Here is an 18,533-nt window from a genome sequence, read left to right on the forward strand (position 1 = left end):
TATGGCTTGATGGATTCTGGTGTGTCCTGCAGTTAGTATGGTGTTTACTGTCCTTTGCTGATGTACGAACTCAACTTGCTTCAGAAGTGCAAGCAGCAGTGTTTTTTCAAGTAGTTTTATATACAAAATAAAGTGTTAACCGCATGCCATGGCAGACCTGATTATTTTGCACCATCACGCGTTGGAGATGACCTCATATTCCCTCTAGTGGCTTTATTTTTGAGGTACGATCGCCACTACAAAAGTTGAAAAACTACGCTTTAATGGACGGATCACGCGGATGTTGTAGCGCGCTCCAGCTGATTCCAATCAGTGAACGCCGACAGGACAAATGGGACGCTGATAAGTGAAAGTGGGCTAAACAACAACACGGAGAGCTACGGTAGGACTGTTTTTTGAATTGTTATAAGCTGTGTGGAAGAGATTGGACTTCTCACAATCAGGATATAGGTAAATCCTGCTTCAATTCTAAAAATAAAGCCTTTTGGCAGCTTGTCTAAATCATTATCAAAATGAGTAACGTGGATTTGAATGCATCTTCTGTCAATCAAAGTGAAATGGAGAATGAACTTGGTAAAAGACCAGTTAAACTCACGGTTAAAGCTTTAGAAGAAAAAATATTATCACATCAAAAGGAAAGGAACCTTAGGATAAAGAAACTTTACAAACTAAGAAAGGAAGTTGAGCAATTGATGCTTTCAAAAGAAAAGGTGCCTGAGGTACAGAACATATATGATACGTTTCCAAAAATGGTTGCGGAAACAACAGAGTTGCATGAATCATTGAAACCATTGCTACCACAGGAGGAAATGTTAAAACAAAATAAATGGTTTGAAACTCAAATGAACAGCAATACAGAAATAATTAGAGGGATTGAAGAGTGGTTGCTTGACAATAAGGAACAATGCAATGATGATGAAGTTGACAATATTGCGCAACACATGACTGTCATCACTGATGATATTGGTCCAAATGATAGTGTTTCCAATGTTGGTGGTAAAAGGTGTACGTCTGCTTCATGCTCCAGCCACAGGTCTTTAAAGTCATCAACCTCCTCTGCATACCTCAAAGCAGAGGCTGAAAGGGTCGCTCTTCTTGCTATGGCAGCTACATTAAAAGAAAAGCATGAACTGGAGGTACAGGAGGAACAAATTAGACAAAAGAAGGAGGCGCTTGAAATAAAGAGTCAAATTGCTGCTCATACAGCAAAGGTTAAGGTGCTTAAGTACAGAGGTTCTGATGTGCAAAGCTCGAGTGCACATTCTGATGGAATGAATTCATATCTGAAAAGGTCAAAACACAAATCCTCTCTCAGATCCTCTGCTATGGAATTTGTTCCACAAAGTTCAAGCCATCAGTTCAATCATCCACCAAAAGGAGGCAGCAAAACCACAATGTCAATGGAGACATGTCCACAAAGTTCAAGCCATCAGTTCAATCATCTACCAAAAGGAGGCAGCAAAGCCACGGTGTCAATGGGGGCACGACGTAAGGAAACCAGTTTACAACAAGATGGAACAAATGAGCATGCTCTGGATTACAAAACAAGTATGCCTCAAAATTCTCAGCAAACCAATCACGCCACATATCACACTCAGAAACCGGCTATGCTTTCCACGCAGGAGTCCATACAGCGTGATGATTTAGTGCAAGCCAACGTGGGACAAGAAACTCAAAATCTTCTCACTATTATGCAAAGGCAAAATGACATAACTGCCTTACTAGTGCAGCAGCAGTCTTCACTATCATTACCTCCAAGGGATATACCAACCTTTGATGGCGACCCTCTCAAGTACAGCACATTTATAAGAGCATTTGAAAATGGAGTGGAGGGAAAGACTGCTAGCAGTATGGATTGGTTGTACTTTTTAGAGCAGTACACCAAAGGACAACCTAAGGAGCTGGTCAAGAGCTGTCAACACATGCCACCTGAAAGAGGGTATCAAAGAGCTAAGGCACTTCTTCAGAAACATTTTGGAAATGAACAAAGTATAGCCACAGCTTATATGGAGAAAGCTCTGGGATGGTCACCAGTGAAATCAGAAGATGTTAAAGGCTTGCAAGCCTTTGTTTTGTTTCTACGGGTTTGTTGTAATGCAATGGAGGACATCAGTTACATGACAGAGATGAACATGCCATCCAACATGCGTGCTATAGTCTTGAAGCTCCCGTACAAACTAAGGGAAAGGTGGAGAAACACTGCGTATGAGTTGCAGGAGAGGCACTGTCGTCAGGCAGGTTTCAGTGACATTGTCAGTTTTATTGAGAGGCAAGTATCCATTGCCTCTGATCCACTCTTTGGAAACATTCAGGACACATCCATCTTGCCACCAAAATCTAACATTGGACATAAAATCTCACAGGTTCGCTTCAAAGGAAGGGGAAGCAGTTTTGCTACTTCTGTTGAAGCTGTTAAAACTGGAAACATATATCAAGTGCAAAAGGAGAACAATGTGACTGATAAAACAACTAAAGTATCGTGTCTGCTGTGTGAGGAGGGTCACATATTGGAGTTGTGCCCCAGAATGGAGAAGAAGCTGCACAGAGAGAAAATTGACTTTCTAAAAGCCAAAGGTGTTTGTTTTGGGTGTTTGACTGTTGGACATATGAGCAAAGATTGTCATAGACGTCTGTCTTGCAAGTTGTGTAACCTGAAACATCCTACCTGCCTCCACATCCATTCAAGAGAAAGGGAAATCAAATCAGAGGACACATATCAAGAAACAAGTCATGCAGTTTCTCCTAAGACTTGTGGCCATATAGGGGCCGGGGCGCAAGACCATGTTTTGCCAATTGTGCCTGTACAAATCAAGGCTGTAAAAGGCAGTAAGATGTTAAAAACTTATGCATTTTTAGATCCCGGCAGTACAGCAACTTTCTGCTCTGAACGACTCATGAGGGAACTAAAGGTGAGAGGAAAGAACGCCAAGATCCTGTTGAGAACCATGAGCCAAGAAAAGATTGTCGACAGTCATGTTATCTCAGGACTGGAGGTATCTGCACTTAATAGTAACACTTTCTTTGAATTACCTGATGTATTCACACAATATGAGATGCCTGTGACTCATGATAACATTCCACGACAAGAAGAATTAAGTGTCTGGCCACATTTACACTCAGTGGAAATTCCTGTCATCAACGCTGATGTGGAACTGTTGATTGGAAGTAACGTTGCAAGAGTAATGGAACCATGGGAAGTGGTAAACAGCAAGGATGGAGGACCCTATGCTGTCAAAACCCTATTGGGATGGGTTATCAATGGACCACTGAGAGGAGGCAACGAAACTGGGAGCAGCGATTCTATCATTTCAGTCAACCGAATATCTATTGCTAACATAGAGGAATTGTTGGTGAAGCAATACAATCATGACTTTAATGAGAAGTCAGCAGAGGACAAGCCAGAAATGTCCAGAGAAGATCTCAAGTTTATGGAAATCATGAACAGTTCAGCTGAACTCAGCAACGGTCATTACTGCATGAGATTACCTTTCAGAGAGGAAAATGTCACCATGCTTAACAACCGTCAGGTTGCTGAACAAAGAGCTCTTTGTTTAAAAAGGAAGTTTATGAAAAATGCTACCTTTAAAGAGGAATACACTCACTTTCTCAGTGATGTCATAAATAAAGGATATGCAGAAAAGGTGCCAGAACATCAACTGAAAGGAAAAGAAGGTAAAGTCTGGTACATTCCGCATCATGGCGTATACCATCCAAAAAAGGGAACATTGAGGGTGGTGTTTGACTGCGGTGCAAGCTTCAAGGGGATGTCACTCAATGGTCATCTACTTCAGGGACCTGATTTGACGAATTCATTACTTGGAGTTCTGACAAGGTTTCGTCAAGAAGTTGTAGCAGTGATGGCTGATATTCAGGCGATGTATCATCAAGTTAAAGTGACAACACAGGATGTAGATTTTCTTCGCTTCCTGTGGTGGCCAAGTGGTGAACTAACACAGCATCTCACTGAATACAGAATGACTGTTCATCTATTTGGTGCAATATCATCACCCAGCTGTGCTAGTTTCGCCCTAAGAAAAACTGCTGAGGACAACAGGGCAAAGTTTCCAGTACACGTGACGGACACAATCAAGCACAATTTCTACGTGGATGACTGCTTGAAGTCCCTGCCTTCAGAAGCAGAGGCCGTGGCCCTGGTGAGACACCTGACAACTGTATGCCAGCTGGGTGGTTTTCAGCTGGTGAAATGGATTAGCAACAGTAGGTCAGTGTTGGAATCTATTGATGTAGAAAAAAGAGCTAAGGAAGTGAAACAATTGGATCTCGACAGAGACAATCTCCCTGTCGAGAGAACACTTGGACTGCAATGGTGTGCAGAAACTGACACTTTCAGGTTCAAAATGGCAGTTCAGGAAAGACCACTGACAAGACGAGGTATCTTGTCTGTAATAAGCTCAGTATACGATCCCATAGGATTTTTAGCTCCCTTTACCTTACCTGCCAAGTTGTTGTTGCAACATCTTTGTAGGTTGAGCTGTGGTTGGGATGATCACATTTCCCCAAACTACCAACTACAATGGGTGAGGTGGCTAGAAGATCTAAGAAAGCTCAGCACATTTAGCGTACCAAGATGCATCAAGCCCAAAGATTTTGGACAGCTCACAAATGCCCAACTACATCACTTCTCCGATGCCAGCGAGGATGGTTATGGTACAGTATCGTACCTGAGGCTGCAGAATGACAAGAAGAAAATTCATCTTCCATTCATTCTAGGAAAAGCAAGAGTTGCGCCATTAAAGAAAGTGACAATCCCAAGGATGGAACTAACCGCTGCTGTGCTTGCAGTTCGAATTGATAGGTTGTTGAAAGCAGAACTACAGCTAGAGTTGGAAAATTCAACCTTTTGGAGTGACAGCACAACTGTGTTAAAGTACATTGGGAATGAAACAAAGCGTTTTCACACCTTTGTGGCCAATAGGATCTCCACAATAAGAGAAGCTACTGCTGTCTCACAATGGAGGTATGTCGATACAAAGCAGAATCCTGCTGATGAGGCTTCACGTGGGGTGAAAATTGAGTACCTTCTCACAAGCAGCAGATGGATCCACGGCCCAGATTTTCTTCTTAAGAGTGAAGGGGAATGGCCTGTTAACATTGTAGATTCTGTTTCTATCAGCAGTACTGACCCAGAGGTCAAAGGAGAGGCTACAGTAAATGCTGTAGTCATTAAAGATGTCCTAAATGTAACAAACACTGTCAACACAGGTACACAGAATGCAACAAACCAGTTGATAACTTACTTCTCTTCATGGAAAAGGTTAAAAACCTCAGTTGCTTGCTTTCTACAGGTGAGAAAGATGTTGCTGCTGTTGAGTCAGAAGAGAAAAGAAATACAAGCTTCTGTGTTTAGCAGTGGACTTGACATAAGTCAACTAAAGGGCAAAGTGGAAAAGGAGATGCAAAGATTCAGAACCAAACTGACTGGTCAAACCATGTCCCCAGAAGATCTTGAAACCGCTGAAATGGCTATCATCCAATACTGTCAACTAGACAAGTTCAATGATGAAATAACTGTTTTGAAAGGGGGAACATCTGGAGTGAAGAAAAGCAGCCATATTTATAAACTTGATCCAGTGTTTGAAAAGGGGCTTTTGAGAGTGGGTGGAAGGCTCAGTAAAGCAGCAATGCCTGAGGGCATGAAACATCCAGTCATTTTGGCTAAAGACCAACATATCTCCACTCTCATCCTTCGCCACATTCATGAGCAGTTAGGACATTGTGGAAGAAATCACCTTCTTTCTAGACTTCGTCAGCGGTATTGGATCACCAGCGCAAATGCTGCTGCTAGAAAGATTCTTTCATCCTGCGTCATTTGCAGACGTTTTAGAGGAAAGCTGGGTGAACAAAAGATGGCAGATCTGCCAACAGACAGACTTCAACCTGACCTCCCACCATTCACAAATGTGGGTGTTGACTACTTCGGGCCTTTCGAAGTGAAGAGAGGCCGCAGCTTCATAAAACGCTATGGTGTTATCTTCACCTGCATGGCCAGCAGGGCAGTGCATTTGGAAATGGCATATTCTTTAGATACCAGTTCTTGTATTAATGCACTGCGCAGATTTATATCCAGAAGAGGTCAGGTATCTCACATCAGATCAGACAACGGGACTAACTTCGTAGGAACAGAACGTGAGCTGAGAGAGGCTCTGTCTGCTCTTAATCATCAAAAAATTCAAAATGCATTACTTCAGTCAGAAGTGAAATGGAGCTTCAATACTCCTGCTGCATCACATCATGGCGGAACATGGGAAAGACTCATTCGCATGGTCAGACAGGTGCTGAACTCAGTCCTTCATCAGCAAAGTGTGGATGATGAGGGGTTACAAACTCTTCTGTGTGAGGTGGAAGCCATATTAAATGACCGTCCCATCACCAAACTATCAGATGATCCTAACGACCTGGAACCCTTGACCCCAAATCATATCCTTCTGTTGAAAGGCAAACCTGCACTTCCACCTGGGCTTTTCGAAAAGAGTGATTTGTACACGAAACGACGGTGGAAGCAAGTTCAGTTCTTATCGGATCTCTTCTGGCACAGATGGGTTCGGGAGTACTTACCTCTGTTACAGGAACGACAACGGTGGTCCAAGGACAGGAGAAGCTTTGTCATTGGAGACATAGTCATTGTGGCAGACTCTACTGCCCCTCGCGGATCCTGGTTGTTAGGGAAAGTACTACAGACATTTCCTGACTCACAAGGACTTGTGCGGTCTGTTAAAGTACAGACCAAATGTAACATTCTGGAGAGACCAGTTACAAAGATTTGTCTTCTGCGGGAAGCTGGATAGAGACTGATGTATTGGACATATGCATGTATACATGGACATTATGAACTGAAACCACACATGTGCATAATGGATGTTTTATTGGCTTCAATTGTTTGTATGATGTTTAATTGTTATGTTATTATAGAGTAACAATTAGGGGCCGGTGTGTTGTAGCCAATTTTGATGTGTGTTTTATGTGTTTTGTCAGTAGTAAGTTGAATAGGGTGATGTTTTTCCGCTTGCACACCAGGGGGCATAGGTGGGGGAATCACAGTACTTATGGAGACTATATAAGGAAGTCACAGGTGTATGGCGTCAGGGAATTAGGATCTGAGGAAGCTCACAGTTTTTCAACCGTGCTTGTGTGCATGTGTGTTTATGGCTTGATGGATTCTGGTGTGTCCTGCAGTTAGTATGGTGTTTACTGTCCTTTGCTGATGTACGAACTCAACTTGCTTCAGAAGTGCAAGCAGCAGTGTTTTTTCAAGTAGTTTTATATACAAAATAAAGTGTTAACCGCATGCCATGGCAGACCTGATTATTTTGCACCATCACGCGTTGGAGATGACCTCATATTCCCTCTAGTGGCTTTATTTTTGAGGTACGATCGCCACTACACACACATTTTGACATGCATATATAGGCTACACACATAACCCTAACCCATTTAAATAAATCAATTGTGTGTGTGTGTGTGTGTGTGTGTGTGTATATATAATAATATATATATATATATATATATATATATATATATATATATAAAATATTATTATTAATAATATTATATATTATATACATCAGGTTACCAGTTAGCTAACGTTAGTGAAGTGTTGGTCACGTAAGCTATAGCTGCAATTAACCTATTATCTTCCAATAAACATTAACTAAAACTGGCTACATAAAACATAACTACTGACTAGATTAACGCGAGGTCGGCTAATGTGTGTAAAAGTAAAAAAAAAAACAGTAATTTCATTAATTTACCAGCGAGCGTACTTCGGAAACACTGAAAATGAATGGGGTTCAATGCTGGAACTATCAGTGTTTGGAACTATTGGCTGCTCCACGACACTCGTTACTTCCGCATTACAAAGTTCCTATGGCGGTCTATGGGAGTGTCGCAACTCTTTCTCTCTATGGCTCTGACTGTGCCCATCTAGTGGTGAAATTGTATTTTGCATTCAAACGAATAGTGCTCTCTAGCGCCTCGATTTTTCAAATGCGTGTTGCAACTACGGTAGCCGTTATGTACCATAAAGCTATGACAACATGTAGGCATGAAATGCAACCCTTATTACATCAAACATAGCCTGTGATGCTATTCATCAAAGAGCCTGTTTAGCTTTTAACTATACATGTTCTACTGTTATGCTGCCTATATAAAAAAGTACACAACCAAGCAATGAAAAAAAGCTTGTAATTTAGACCGAAACATTGACTTACCTGTCGAGAAGAGAGCAGGCAGCTTCAGCGTCCCTTTCATAGTGTTTCTCCTTCATTAGCTCTTTCCACCTGGAAAAAGCTATCCCGACATTAACACCCGCCAGTCACGTTTCCTTTTACATTCAATTTTTGGCGACAAGGATTCCTTCTCCTGTGGCTCGGCATACCTATGGTCCTGCAATATAGTACCGTGCAGTGCAGCCTTTCAAATGTGCCGGGGCAGTGACAAGCGCCTATCACGATACTATTGGAGAGCTCAATTGGTTTCAGTCACGTGACCCTGGCTTTGAACGAAAATGCGTTGTGTAAACACGTTTAGGTAGGCTAACGTTAGTGCTTTTTGTCCCTCTCTGATATTATAGTTTTTCAAGATGGCGGAACCACATGGAATCCTCCATGGACTTACCCGTCCCATGTAAATAAAGATAAGAAATTCTTCGCTTACGAGGATAAGTCAGATAATTGGCAGAGGTAATTTTACACCAATGAATAAAGACATTGATTTTAGCTAGGGGTGACCCCGAATAGTCGAAGATTCGATGCTTCGATAGGAGGAGCCTGATTCGACTACCAATCTCACGGTCGAATCTTCGCAGATGTGTTATTAAACGAGGATTATGTCATTTTGGCTATATGAGTGTGGTCAAAGACTGATTTCACATAGAACTACTGGTTTTCTGTCAATACGTTAATATACAGCCTATTATGATAATGCTGTCAATAAAAATGTGCAAAGAAAGAAGCTTTTAATACATATTTTTTAACGTGCGTGCCGTGCAGCGTGAATAAATCCAAACACCCCGTGACAGATTTAAGTTTCACTTTCGATCCGTGACCGACAGAGGAGCGTCTTGTCGGCAGGGATTTAAATCTTTAAAAATGTCTGGGATAAGAAAATCTAAAGATGCACACCATCAGAAAGGATATTCTCCAAGGCTGGATTTAGCATCAGGAAAACCATGATCGCACTTCTGCCGGCCAACGTTAACAGGTTGGTTCTCCTCGGGACGTTCTAAAACGCTTAACGTGAAAAAAGCTTTTAAAACGCTTAAATGGCACTTTTACGTGCTTAATGTATGTACACAGTAGGCTACACACCTTAAGAAACCATTCTATTTGCAGATAAGCAGATGAACCCAGAATATGAACGCAACGCGTTTCTCCTATAGAAAGTCACGTAAAGCTTTTTCTTTAACGGTTTTCTATGGGAGGAAAATGCTTAACATAGCCTATAATAAAACGCGTTGCGTTCATATTCTGGGCTCATCTGCTTTTCTGTAGGCTATATAATATGCTTTATTAATAAGGTGTGTACAGAATTTGATCTTTTAATATAACAGTTTTAGGACCGTTAAGCGTTTTTCACGTTAAGCGTTTTTAGAATGTATTTTATCCGCGCACACAATTTGAAAAGACTCAAACGGACACAGGCCGAGTGAAAGACTGGATTTTGTTTTTTCGATCAGGTATGGGTACAAGTGATTCAAAACATTTCAGCCGGTTCTAATTTGATTTTTGGATACTGTGAACACGTTTAGCTAAAAAGACTGCCGCTCCAGTTTAGCGTTTATTGTTGTTTCTGCAGTTAAAAAGCCAAAGTTGACAATCCTGGCCATACTTTCGTTATTTTAATAATTTCTTTATTTTTATTTTATTAATTGATCACTCAGGGTGATCTAATTTAACTATTTGTGACTTGTGTTTTGAATATTTGTTCCCCTGCACTTTAGGCATTTTGCACACATTTGTTCTGCTTCTTGTGACTTGATTCTGACTTATTTCGTTTTGTATTTTTATTTATTATAAGTGTATATTGTGTTCTTAATTGTTGATTATTTTTCAGTGCATCGATGTTGCGCTGTAGGCCTAAGCTTAGAGCATGCTCGTACAGGCAATTCAGCCGATTTAATTTGATTTGCATGTGAAATGCAAATCCTATCTGCAGTGTGGCCTTTCTGCAGTTATTTATGTTATTTCTTAGTTTTATTGATCCAAAATGTTTTTATACATTTTCTTCTATATCTTTGTGTGATGTTCTGTACATCGCGGCTTTAAAATGTTAAAGCCCCGCCCCCTCCCCAACACCACACACATGATTCGACTATTAGTCGACTATAGGCAGGACTTGACGAATCTGATTCGACTATGAAAATCCTTAGTTGGGGACACCCCTAATTTTAGCTAATAAAATACTTAAAGGGTAATTCCACCGGTGGAGACATGAATATTAGGGGTGTAACGATACACGTATTCGTATTGAACCGTTCGGTACGAGGCTTTCGGTTTGGTTTTCGGTACGCATTTTTGAACCGAACGGTTCGTTGGACCATTTTTCCTGCCGAACAAAAATTCGTTATTTCAAATGTAGGCGTGTTGCGCATGGCAAGCGCGCTCATAATATAAGAGATGCTGGCGTGACTATAACATTGCCCAACATCAAATGGCAAATGTAATGTAAGTGGAACGAAACTGAGCTACTCGTTATTGTGTCGTTGACGGACCGTTTATCAGTTTGGACCAATGCAGCGCGAGCCGATCTTAATCAAGCGACACTGCTACACAGCGAAATCCAGTAAAGAATAAAATTGAATTCACCACTGAAGTAATAACATCGCTGCGAGATCTAGTGAGAAACATTCACATTAGGCATGTGCCGGTATCAAATTTTCATGCTGCGATTAATTGATTGAGCTTTTATCACGGTATACGGTATTATCACGATATTTTAATTGCACAAGAGAAACAGATGGATTGGGGGTATCTAAAAAAAACTTGCATCACAATGTGTAATTGTGATTGTCAAAACATTAATTTTATTTTTTAGTGACAACATGTTACAATGTTTACATGGTACAGTTACTGAGGCTACTGTTTGTATTATTGCTTAACACAATTTTCACGATTTCAATTAAATTCTTGGATTTAATTTCAATCTTGATTCAATATTGACTCATTTGGATAAATATTAGGTAGGCTACAGTAGATAGCCTGCATTTACATTTTTCTCAAGAAAAAATATCTCACATAATGCTGTAAACATACAGAGAGAAATTAAATATAATGCATACAATATAAATATAATAATAATATAAACATAAAAATGTAATATGCCGTTATTTTCATTATAATAACAATTATATAATGACAAGTAAACATATATTAAAATATGTAATATAGTGCACATATTTAGCAAAATACTCCTCTCTATAGCTATTTTCTTATAGTCAACTAACATTAAATGGCTTTCCTGAGGTAAATGTAACGTTCTGTGACATAATTGTTCTCCTGCAGTTTTATTGACCTCTTTCCGTGGTTGAAAAACACTGATTGATCGAAAGTACGTACCTTTCGGTGGGTTGTACTGTATGTTTAATAAAAAGTAACAGATGATCGGTTTACTTGAACTGAGGCGCGCCATCTGTCACGTCACATTTACAAGCAGCAAAACAGTATTTATTGTCTGAATTTCGTAATAAAATGGACAGAACCTGAGAGCTGATGTTTTTTTCATATCAAAAGTAACCTGCTCTGTCTAGTCTGTCGGTGTCAGTGTCCTCTTTGCTCCGCGATTTTTCTCTGCGTGAGAAAATGGATGTGTGGCGCGAGTAGGGCTGGGGCGGTATGGATTTTTTCTAACCGCGGTTGAAAAGCAAGATATTCCCGCGGTATAGCGGTAAACCGCTTTAAACACCCAACCCCCCCCCCCACCCCCCCCACCCCACCCCCCACAGAGTTCCGCGCACTCACCAGAAGGCATTTTTTCTAGACAGACTTTGTTAAATATTTTCACCTACATCCGAAAAAAAACGAGCACAATTTGAAAGAGTCCGATTTTCATTAAGCTGTAATTTGGCATGAACCAATCACTGAATAGATTTCCTAATTTAAGAATATTCTCAGATACATTCGCATTGAATTCATCATTTTCAGGAGAATACATTATGATGTTGAACGAAATGAAAGATGAACAGCTTTTCCAACATGTCTTAATTACAAAAATGATATTCCATATTTATGTTAACATAATATAATGTTATTTTTTATTTAATCTATGTCGATTAAAAGTGAACACCATGAGTAAGATAGGATCATAAGATGGGTCAGACATGATTTTGACCACTTTATTAAGTTTTGTTTTGTAGAAAGCCTTTCTTTAAATTAAATTTCGTTTTGTATAAATTGTATCTTAATTTTAATCACTGTTTCATTAACTAATTGCCTGGAATTATACAAATATAGCAGACATATAATCAGGACGATGTGGAAGCGATCTCTTGCGCGTGAACTGGAGCTCGTCTCATAAATGAACCGAAACTTGTGCGCCCATCGGAGAGGGAGTTCACTGCTGATATTCTGAGGATACAACATAGCCAATAGGCTATACTAGGGACTTTAGCCTTAGATATCTTTGCTGCATGCGCAGTCTCCTTTCTAGAACAGCCAAGGGCTTTCTAGCCTCGCGGCAGCAGCGCCTTGCATCGGTCATAGACCTTAAACTGATAAAAAAATTCAAAAAACGAAAATTGAAAAAAAAAAACGTTGGTGTGGATGGATGGCGGACAGATGATGCGTTTTGTGCTGCCCCGTTGCGGATGAAATAATAATAGCCCATCCGCGCATCTCTAATACGAATGTAATGTTATGTGTCATGGAACATTGCGCTCCCCAACTCGCGAAAGGGATTTGCTCCATCTTTTGATAAGTTTTGTTTAGAAAACCTTGAATCCATGTAAGACACACTGACACTATCATTAGAAATAATCCATGTCATTAGAATCAATGAATCCATATCATTAGACACAACGTGCACACATGTGCAGGCCAATGTTTTTTTTTTTTGTTTTTTTTTTTGCGGTGATGACGGTGACGAGCTCAGACCCGCGGTTGGAGTCACGTGACCGCGGTATTGCGGTAATGCGGTAACCGTCCCAACTAGGGGTGGAACGGTACATGTATTCGTATTGAACCGAAACGGTACGGGCGTCACGGTTCGGTGCACGAATTTGCACGCAGAATACACGGTACAAATAAAAAAAACCTCTTAAATAGCGATGAATTTCGCTCTATTCGCTTTTGGTGTGACTGTGAACGCAGCAATGAACAGGCTGCGATCAAGATTGCAATGCAGGAGTGTGTGTGTGTGTGTCTGTGTGCGCGAGAGAGAGAGAGAGAGAGAGAGAGAGAGAGAGAGGCGCGATGAACAGTGTGTGTGTGTGCGAGAGAGAGAGAGGCGCGATCGAACAGTGTGTGTGTGTGTGTGTGCGCGCGCGTGCGAGAGAGAGAGGCGCTGTGTGTGTGTGTGTGTGTGTGTGTGTGTGTTCGCGCGCGCGAGAGAGAGAGGCGCGGGCGCGAATCGCGCGATGAACAGTGTGTGTGTGTGTGTGCTCGCGCGTGCGAGAGAGAGAGAGAGGCGTGAGCGCGAATCGCGCGATGAACAGTGTGTGTGTGTGTGTGTGTGTGTGTGTGTGTGTGTGTGTGTGTGTGTGTGTGTGTGTGAGAGAGGCACGGGCGATCGAACAGTGGAAACGTAAAAACATACTCCGTCATTTTTTTCATACAGGACATCATTAAAACTGCAAATTGTTTACTTATATTTGTGTACACTCGCAATAAAACACAACATTGTGCTTTTGTCACACTCTAAACTCTTGTCAAACTGTAACCTACACCTGTTAACAAAAGTTTTTATGGTAGTATTATTTTATACGGAAATCAATTATTTATAATTCAGATGAGAATAAAGTTAGTTAATTAAAATGAAGGAAAACACATATCTTGATCTGAAATAGCAAATTAATTTTAAATTCATTCAGGTACAATTACCAAACATATCTCAAGGTCTTTTCGTCTTTTTAATAATTTAATTAATAAACTAATTATATAAAACTACTGTCAGTGCACTACAAATAAACTGGTTCTATGCCTTTATTAATAAAACTTATTTAAAAAAATACAAGGCTTAAGACATTTATAAAAATGCCTTCTGCATTTTTGCTTTGCTTTTCACTCCCTTGTACCGAAATCGTACCGAACCGTGATGTCTGAACCGAGGTATGAACCGAACCGTGACTTCTGTGTACCGTTCCACCCCTAGTCCCAACCCTAGGCGCGAGACCGTGTGAAAGTGTCAATGGGCTCTATGCACGGCGGTATTTCCGGTGAAGGTCTAAGGATGCTGGATTACTTCCGCCGATCGTAGAGTCCAATGCTATACCGAGAATTTATATTGGTTTTTATACTCTATTGCTATACTAAAGAAACGTTAGTCACAAAAACAGGCAAAACAGACACCCCTCGTTTTGTTTATGCTTCTTTGTTTATTATATTAAATAAACATAACTATATATAAAATTACATCTAAACATATTAAAGTTTCGTTTCAAAGACGAGAGGACAGTACATTTTGAAGACTCTGCCATAATCCCGTTTTCCTCGGTTTTCCTCCGCTTTAAATCTCCCCAACCGGAAACGCAAGAGCATCCTTGCATCAAACGCGGAAGTTATGCGTGCATATAGCCCATTGCGTGAGTCTCAAGCTGAATGCGTGAGAGTTGGCAGCCATGCGGGGGATAAATAGTCGGCAGCGTTCCTCCTTCCGCCGTGCTTCTTCTCCACGTGAGGATTGTTTACATTAGACTAGAGTGCGCACTGCATGCACACAGTGCTTATACATGTGATGTGGGGATTTTTTACATCAAAGTGCGCACGTGTTTTGCGCACCATACGCATTGTTTTTTAAGCGGTTGATGGAAAATAAGCTGATGCGCGTTCTAAAAATCTAAATTCGGATCTATTATTTTTCACGGTATTTCGAAGTCCCCGCGATAACAATATCGTGCATATTCATTACCGCGATTTATCGCATTACCGAATACCGACACATGTCTAATTCACATTTCTCCGTTATTAACCGTAGATCTCTATTAGATCAAACAGCGCTGACGTGGAAACCAGGAAGAAACATTGTGCCATTAATGAACTATTCAGTGTCCACAGATCAGCAACATTCACCATGGATTTACTGTAGTAACACTACTAACTGTAACCATGGGAGTTTGGCAGGAATAGTAGGCTATAATGCTTTCAAGTAACATTACGTCGGTTTTATTTTGACATTATGAATACAATTGCTGCCCTCAATCATTTTATATGCCTCCAAGAAGAGTCAAGTATAGCTCCATCATTGCTCAAAGTTAAAAATATCATACTTTATGATGTTAGTTTTGTCAACCGTTACACCCCTAATGAATATGTATTGAAAGTGGGTCATACTGTATATGTAGTAGAATAGTAGCATAAATTTCATAGATTACCCAAAGATTTGGACTTGTGCAAAAAGTGGCTACGGGTGTCACGATCCACACTCAAGGAGACAGAGAAGATCCAAGCGCAGTATATTTATTAAGGGCCAATCCGTTACATCATAATCCAGTCCATGCAGAGGTCAAAATCCAAAGAAGCAATCCAACACAAGAACAAAACAAGACACAGTCAACAACCGACCTAAGAAGTGGTGTGATACAAACAAGGACTCCGTGACACATACTGAAACAGACAGGGTTATATACACAGGGAAATGACAATGCTAATGGGGAACAGGCTGAGTGCAATAATCAGTGATAAGAGACAGCTGAGTGCAATGAAAAGACAAGGATCATGGGGGATGTAGTTCAAGAGTGTGATGGACACCGTGGGGAAGGAGGACATCTAGTGGTGACCCAAGGAACATAAACCAGACACTGTGACATAACCCCCCCTCTACGGAGCGGCTACCAGACGCTCCAAGACGTGACAGACAAACAAGTGTCCAGGCGGGAGGTGGACTGGTGAAGGATCAGGGGGAGGGATGGGGGGCCAGGTCCATGGAGAGAAACGGGGACAGGGAGTGACAGTTCATCTGGCGGCCAGGGCGGATACGACAGTCCCTCGGGCGGCCAGGACAGAGACTTTCCCTCGGGCGGCCAGGGCGGAGACTTTCCCTCGGGCGGCCAGGGCGGAGACTTTCCCTCGGGCGGCCAGGGCGGAGACTTTCCCTCGGGCGGCCAGGGCGGAGACTTTCCCTCGGGCGGCCAGGGCGGAGACTTTCCCTCGGGCGGCCAGGGCGGATAATTTTTCCTCGGGCGGCCAGGGCGGAGACTTTCCCTCGAGCGGCCAGGGCGGTGAATACCCTTCAGGCGGCCAGGGTGGAAACGACAGTCCATCTGGCGGCCAGGGCGAATCAGGCAGTGCAGGCGGCCGGGACGGGACAGGTCCTTTGGACGACCAGGGCGAAGACGACCACTCTGGCGGCCACGGCGGAGACGACCACTCTGGCGGCCACGGCGGTGAAGACCCCTCGGGCGGCCACGGCGGTGAAGACCCCTCGGGCGGCCAGGGCGGTAGCTCAGGCGTAGGAACAGCAGACGCCGACTCAGGTACAGCAGACACCGGCTCAGGAACAGCAGACACCGGCTCAGGAACAGCAGACACCGGCTCAGGAATAGCAGACACCGGCTCAGGAACAGCAGACACCGGCTCAGGAACAGCCACAAGAACTCTAACAGTCACAAGAACAGACACAAACACAGAAACAAACACTGGCTCTGGCGCTGGAACAGGCACTGGCTCTGGAACAGACATTGGCTTCGGCTCTGGAACAGACATTGGCTCCGGCTCTGGAACAGACATTGGCTCCGGCTCTGGAACAGACATTGGCTCCGGCTCTGGAACAGACATTGTCTCCGGCTTTGGAACAGACATTGGCTCCGGCTCTGGAACAGACATTGGCTCCGGCTCTGGAACTGACATTGGCTCCGGCTCTGGAACGGGCACTGGCTCCGGCTCTGGAACGGGCACTGGCTCCGGCTCTGGAACGGGCACTGGCTCCGGCTCTGGAACGGGCACTGGCTCCGGCTCTGGAACGGGCACTGGCTCCGGCTCTGGAACGGGCACTGGCTCCGGCTCTGGAACGGGCACTGCCGGCTCTGGAACGGGCACTGGCTCCGCCTCCGGCTCTGGAACGGGCACTGGCTCCGCCTCCGGCTCTGGAACGGGCACTGGCTCCGCCTCCGGCTCTGGTGCCGGAACGGGCACTGGCTCCGCCTCCGGCTCTGGTGCCGGAACGGGCACTGGCTCCGCCTCCGGCTCTGGAACGGGCACTGGCTCCGCCTCCGGCTCTGGAACGGGCACTGGCTTTGCCTCCGGCTCAGGAACAGCAGACACTGGCTCCGGCCCTGGAACAGACACTGACACTGGCTTCGACCCAGGAGCAGACACTGGCTCCGGCTCAGGAACAGGCACTGGCTCTGGAACAGGCTCCGACCCTGGAACGGCAGACCCTGGCATGTCCAGGATCCGAGCCAGACGCTCCAAATAATCCATCATAGCCCTGGCGGCCACACAAATGGGCATCTCCTGATCGGTGTCTGGCTGGGCAGACAGAACGTGAACAGTCTCTGGCTGGGCAGACGTGACGTGAACAGTCTCTGGCTGGGCAGACGTGACGTGAACAGTCTCTCGCTGGGCAGACGTGACGTGAACAGTCTCTCGCTGGGCAGACGTGACGTGAACAGTCTCTGGCTGGGCAGACGTGACGTGAACAGTCTCTGGCTGGGCAGACGTGACGTGAACAGTCTCTGGCTGGGCAGACGTGACGTGAACAGTCTCTGGCTGGGCAGACGTGACGTGAACAGTCTCTGGCTGGGCAGACGTGACGTGAACAGTCTCTGGCTCAGCAGTCGTGCGTCTCTTACCCCCTCTCCGTCTGCGACGGTGAGACGGTGGCTCCAATTCGTCCCTCACCCTCCCAGAGTCGAAGGGGGGCCATGGTGGAGAGTGGTGTTGGACTCTCTCTCGACCACCAACTCCTCTGCGACCTCCCCGGGTCCCACGAAAAAATGACTAGACGGGTTCCCTCAAACATATCTCTCCTCTCCCGCTCAGTGGCTGGGGAGGAGAAGTTGGAACACATACCGCTGGATCTGTGTGTGACGGAGTCCTTCTGTCACGATCCACACTCAAGGAGACAGAGAAGATCCAAGCGCAGTATATTTATTAAGGGCCAATCCGTTACATCATAATCCAGTCCATGCAGAGGTCAAAATCCAAAGAAGCAATCCAACACAAGAACAAAACAAGACACAGTCAACAACCAGCAGCGGCTCCAAATAAGCGAGCAATTCTTTACAAAGACAACTATACATTTGTTTTTAGAAGCTGGTCATTTTATAACATTGATAGTCTTGAAAGTTTGTAATGTTGTGGTGTACAACATTCGCAAGTTAAATGTTGAACAACAAAACAACCCAGAAAATGGCTCCAAACTAT

The 18,533-nt window shown here is 43.4% G+C and overlaps 1 protein-coding gene across 1 annotated transcript; it reads left to right on the plus strand.

Annotated features, from left to right (window-relative positions):
* Positions 1-2,420: 2,420 nt before the first annotated feature.
* Positions 2,421-6,806, plus strand: LOC130097293 (uncharacterized). Its single transcript, XM_056264092.1, has one exon. It carries the CDS (start codon positions 2,526-2,528, stop codon positions 6,804-6,806), a length of 4,281 nt encoding a protein of 1,426 aa, XP_056120067.1. The 5' UTR covers positions 2,421-2,525.
* The last annotated feature ends 11,727 nt before the right edge of the window (positions 6,807-18,533 follow it).

This window comes from Rhinichthys klamathensis, unplaced genomic scaffold, assembly GCF_029890125.1.
Source record: "Rhinichthys klamathensis goyatoka isolate OS25496 unplaced genomic scaffold, OSU_Roscu_1.1 h1tg000216l_1, whole genome shotgun sequence".
NCBI lineage: Eukaryota > Metazoa > Chordata > Actinopteri > Cypriniformes > Leuciscidae > Rhinichthys > Rhinichthys klamathensis.

Bases quoted from the DNA above. Each gene is read 5' to 3' on its own strand.
- LOC130097293 (XM_056264092.1), top strand. From the start codon at position 2,526: ATGGAGAAGAAGCTGCACAGAGAGAAAATTGACTTTCTAAAAGCCAAA.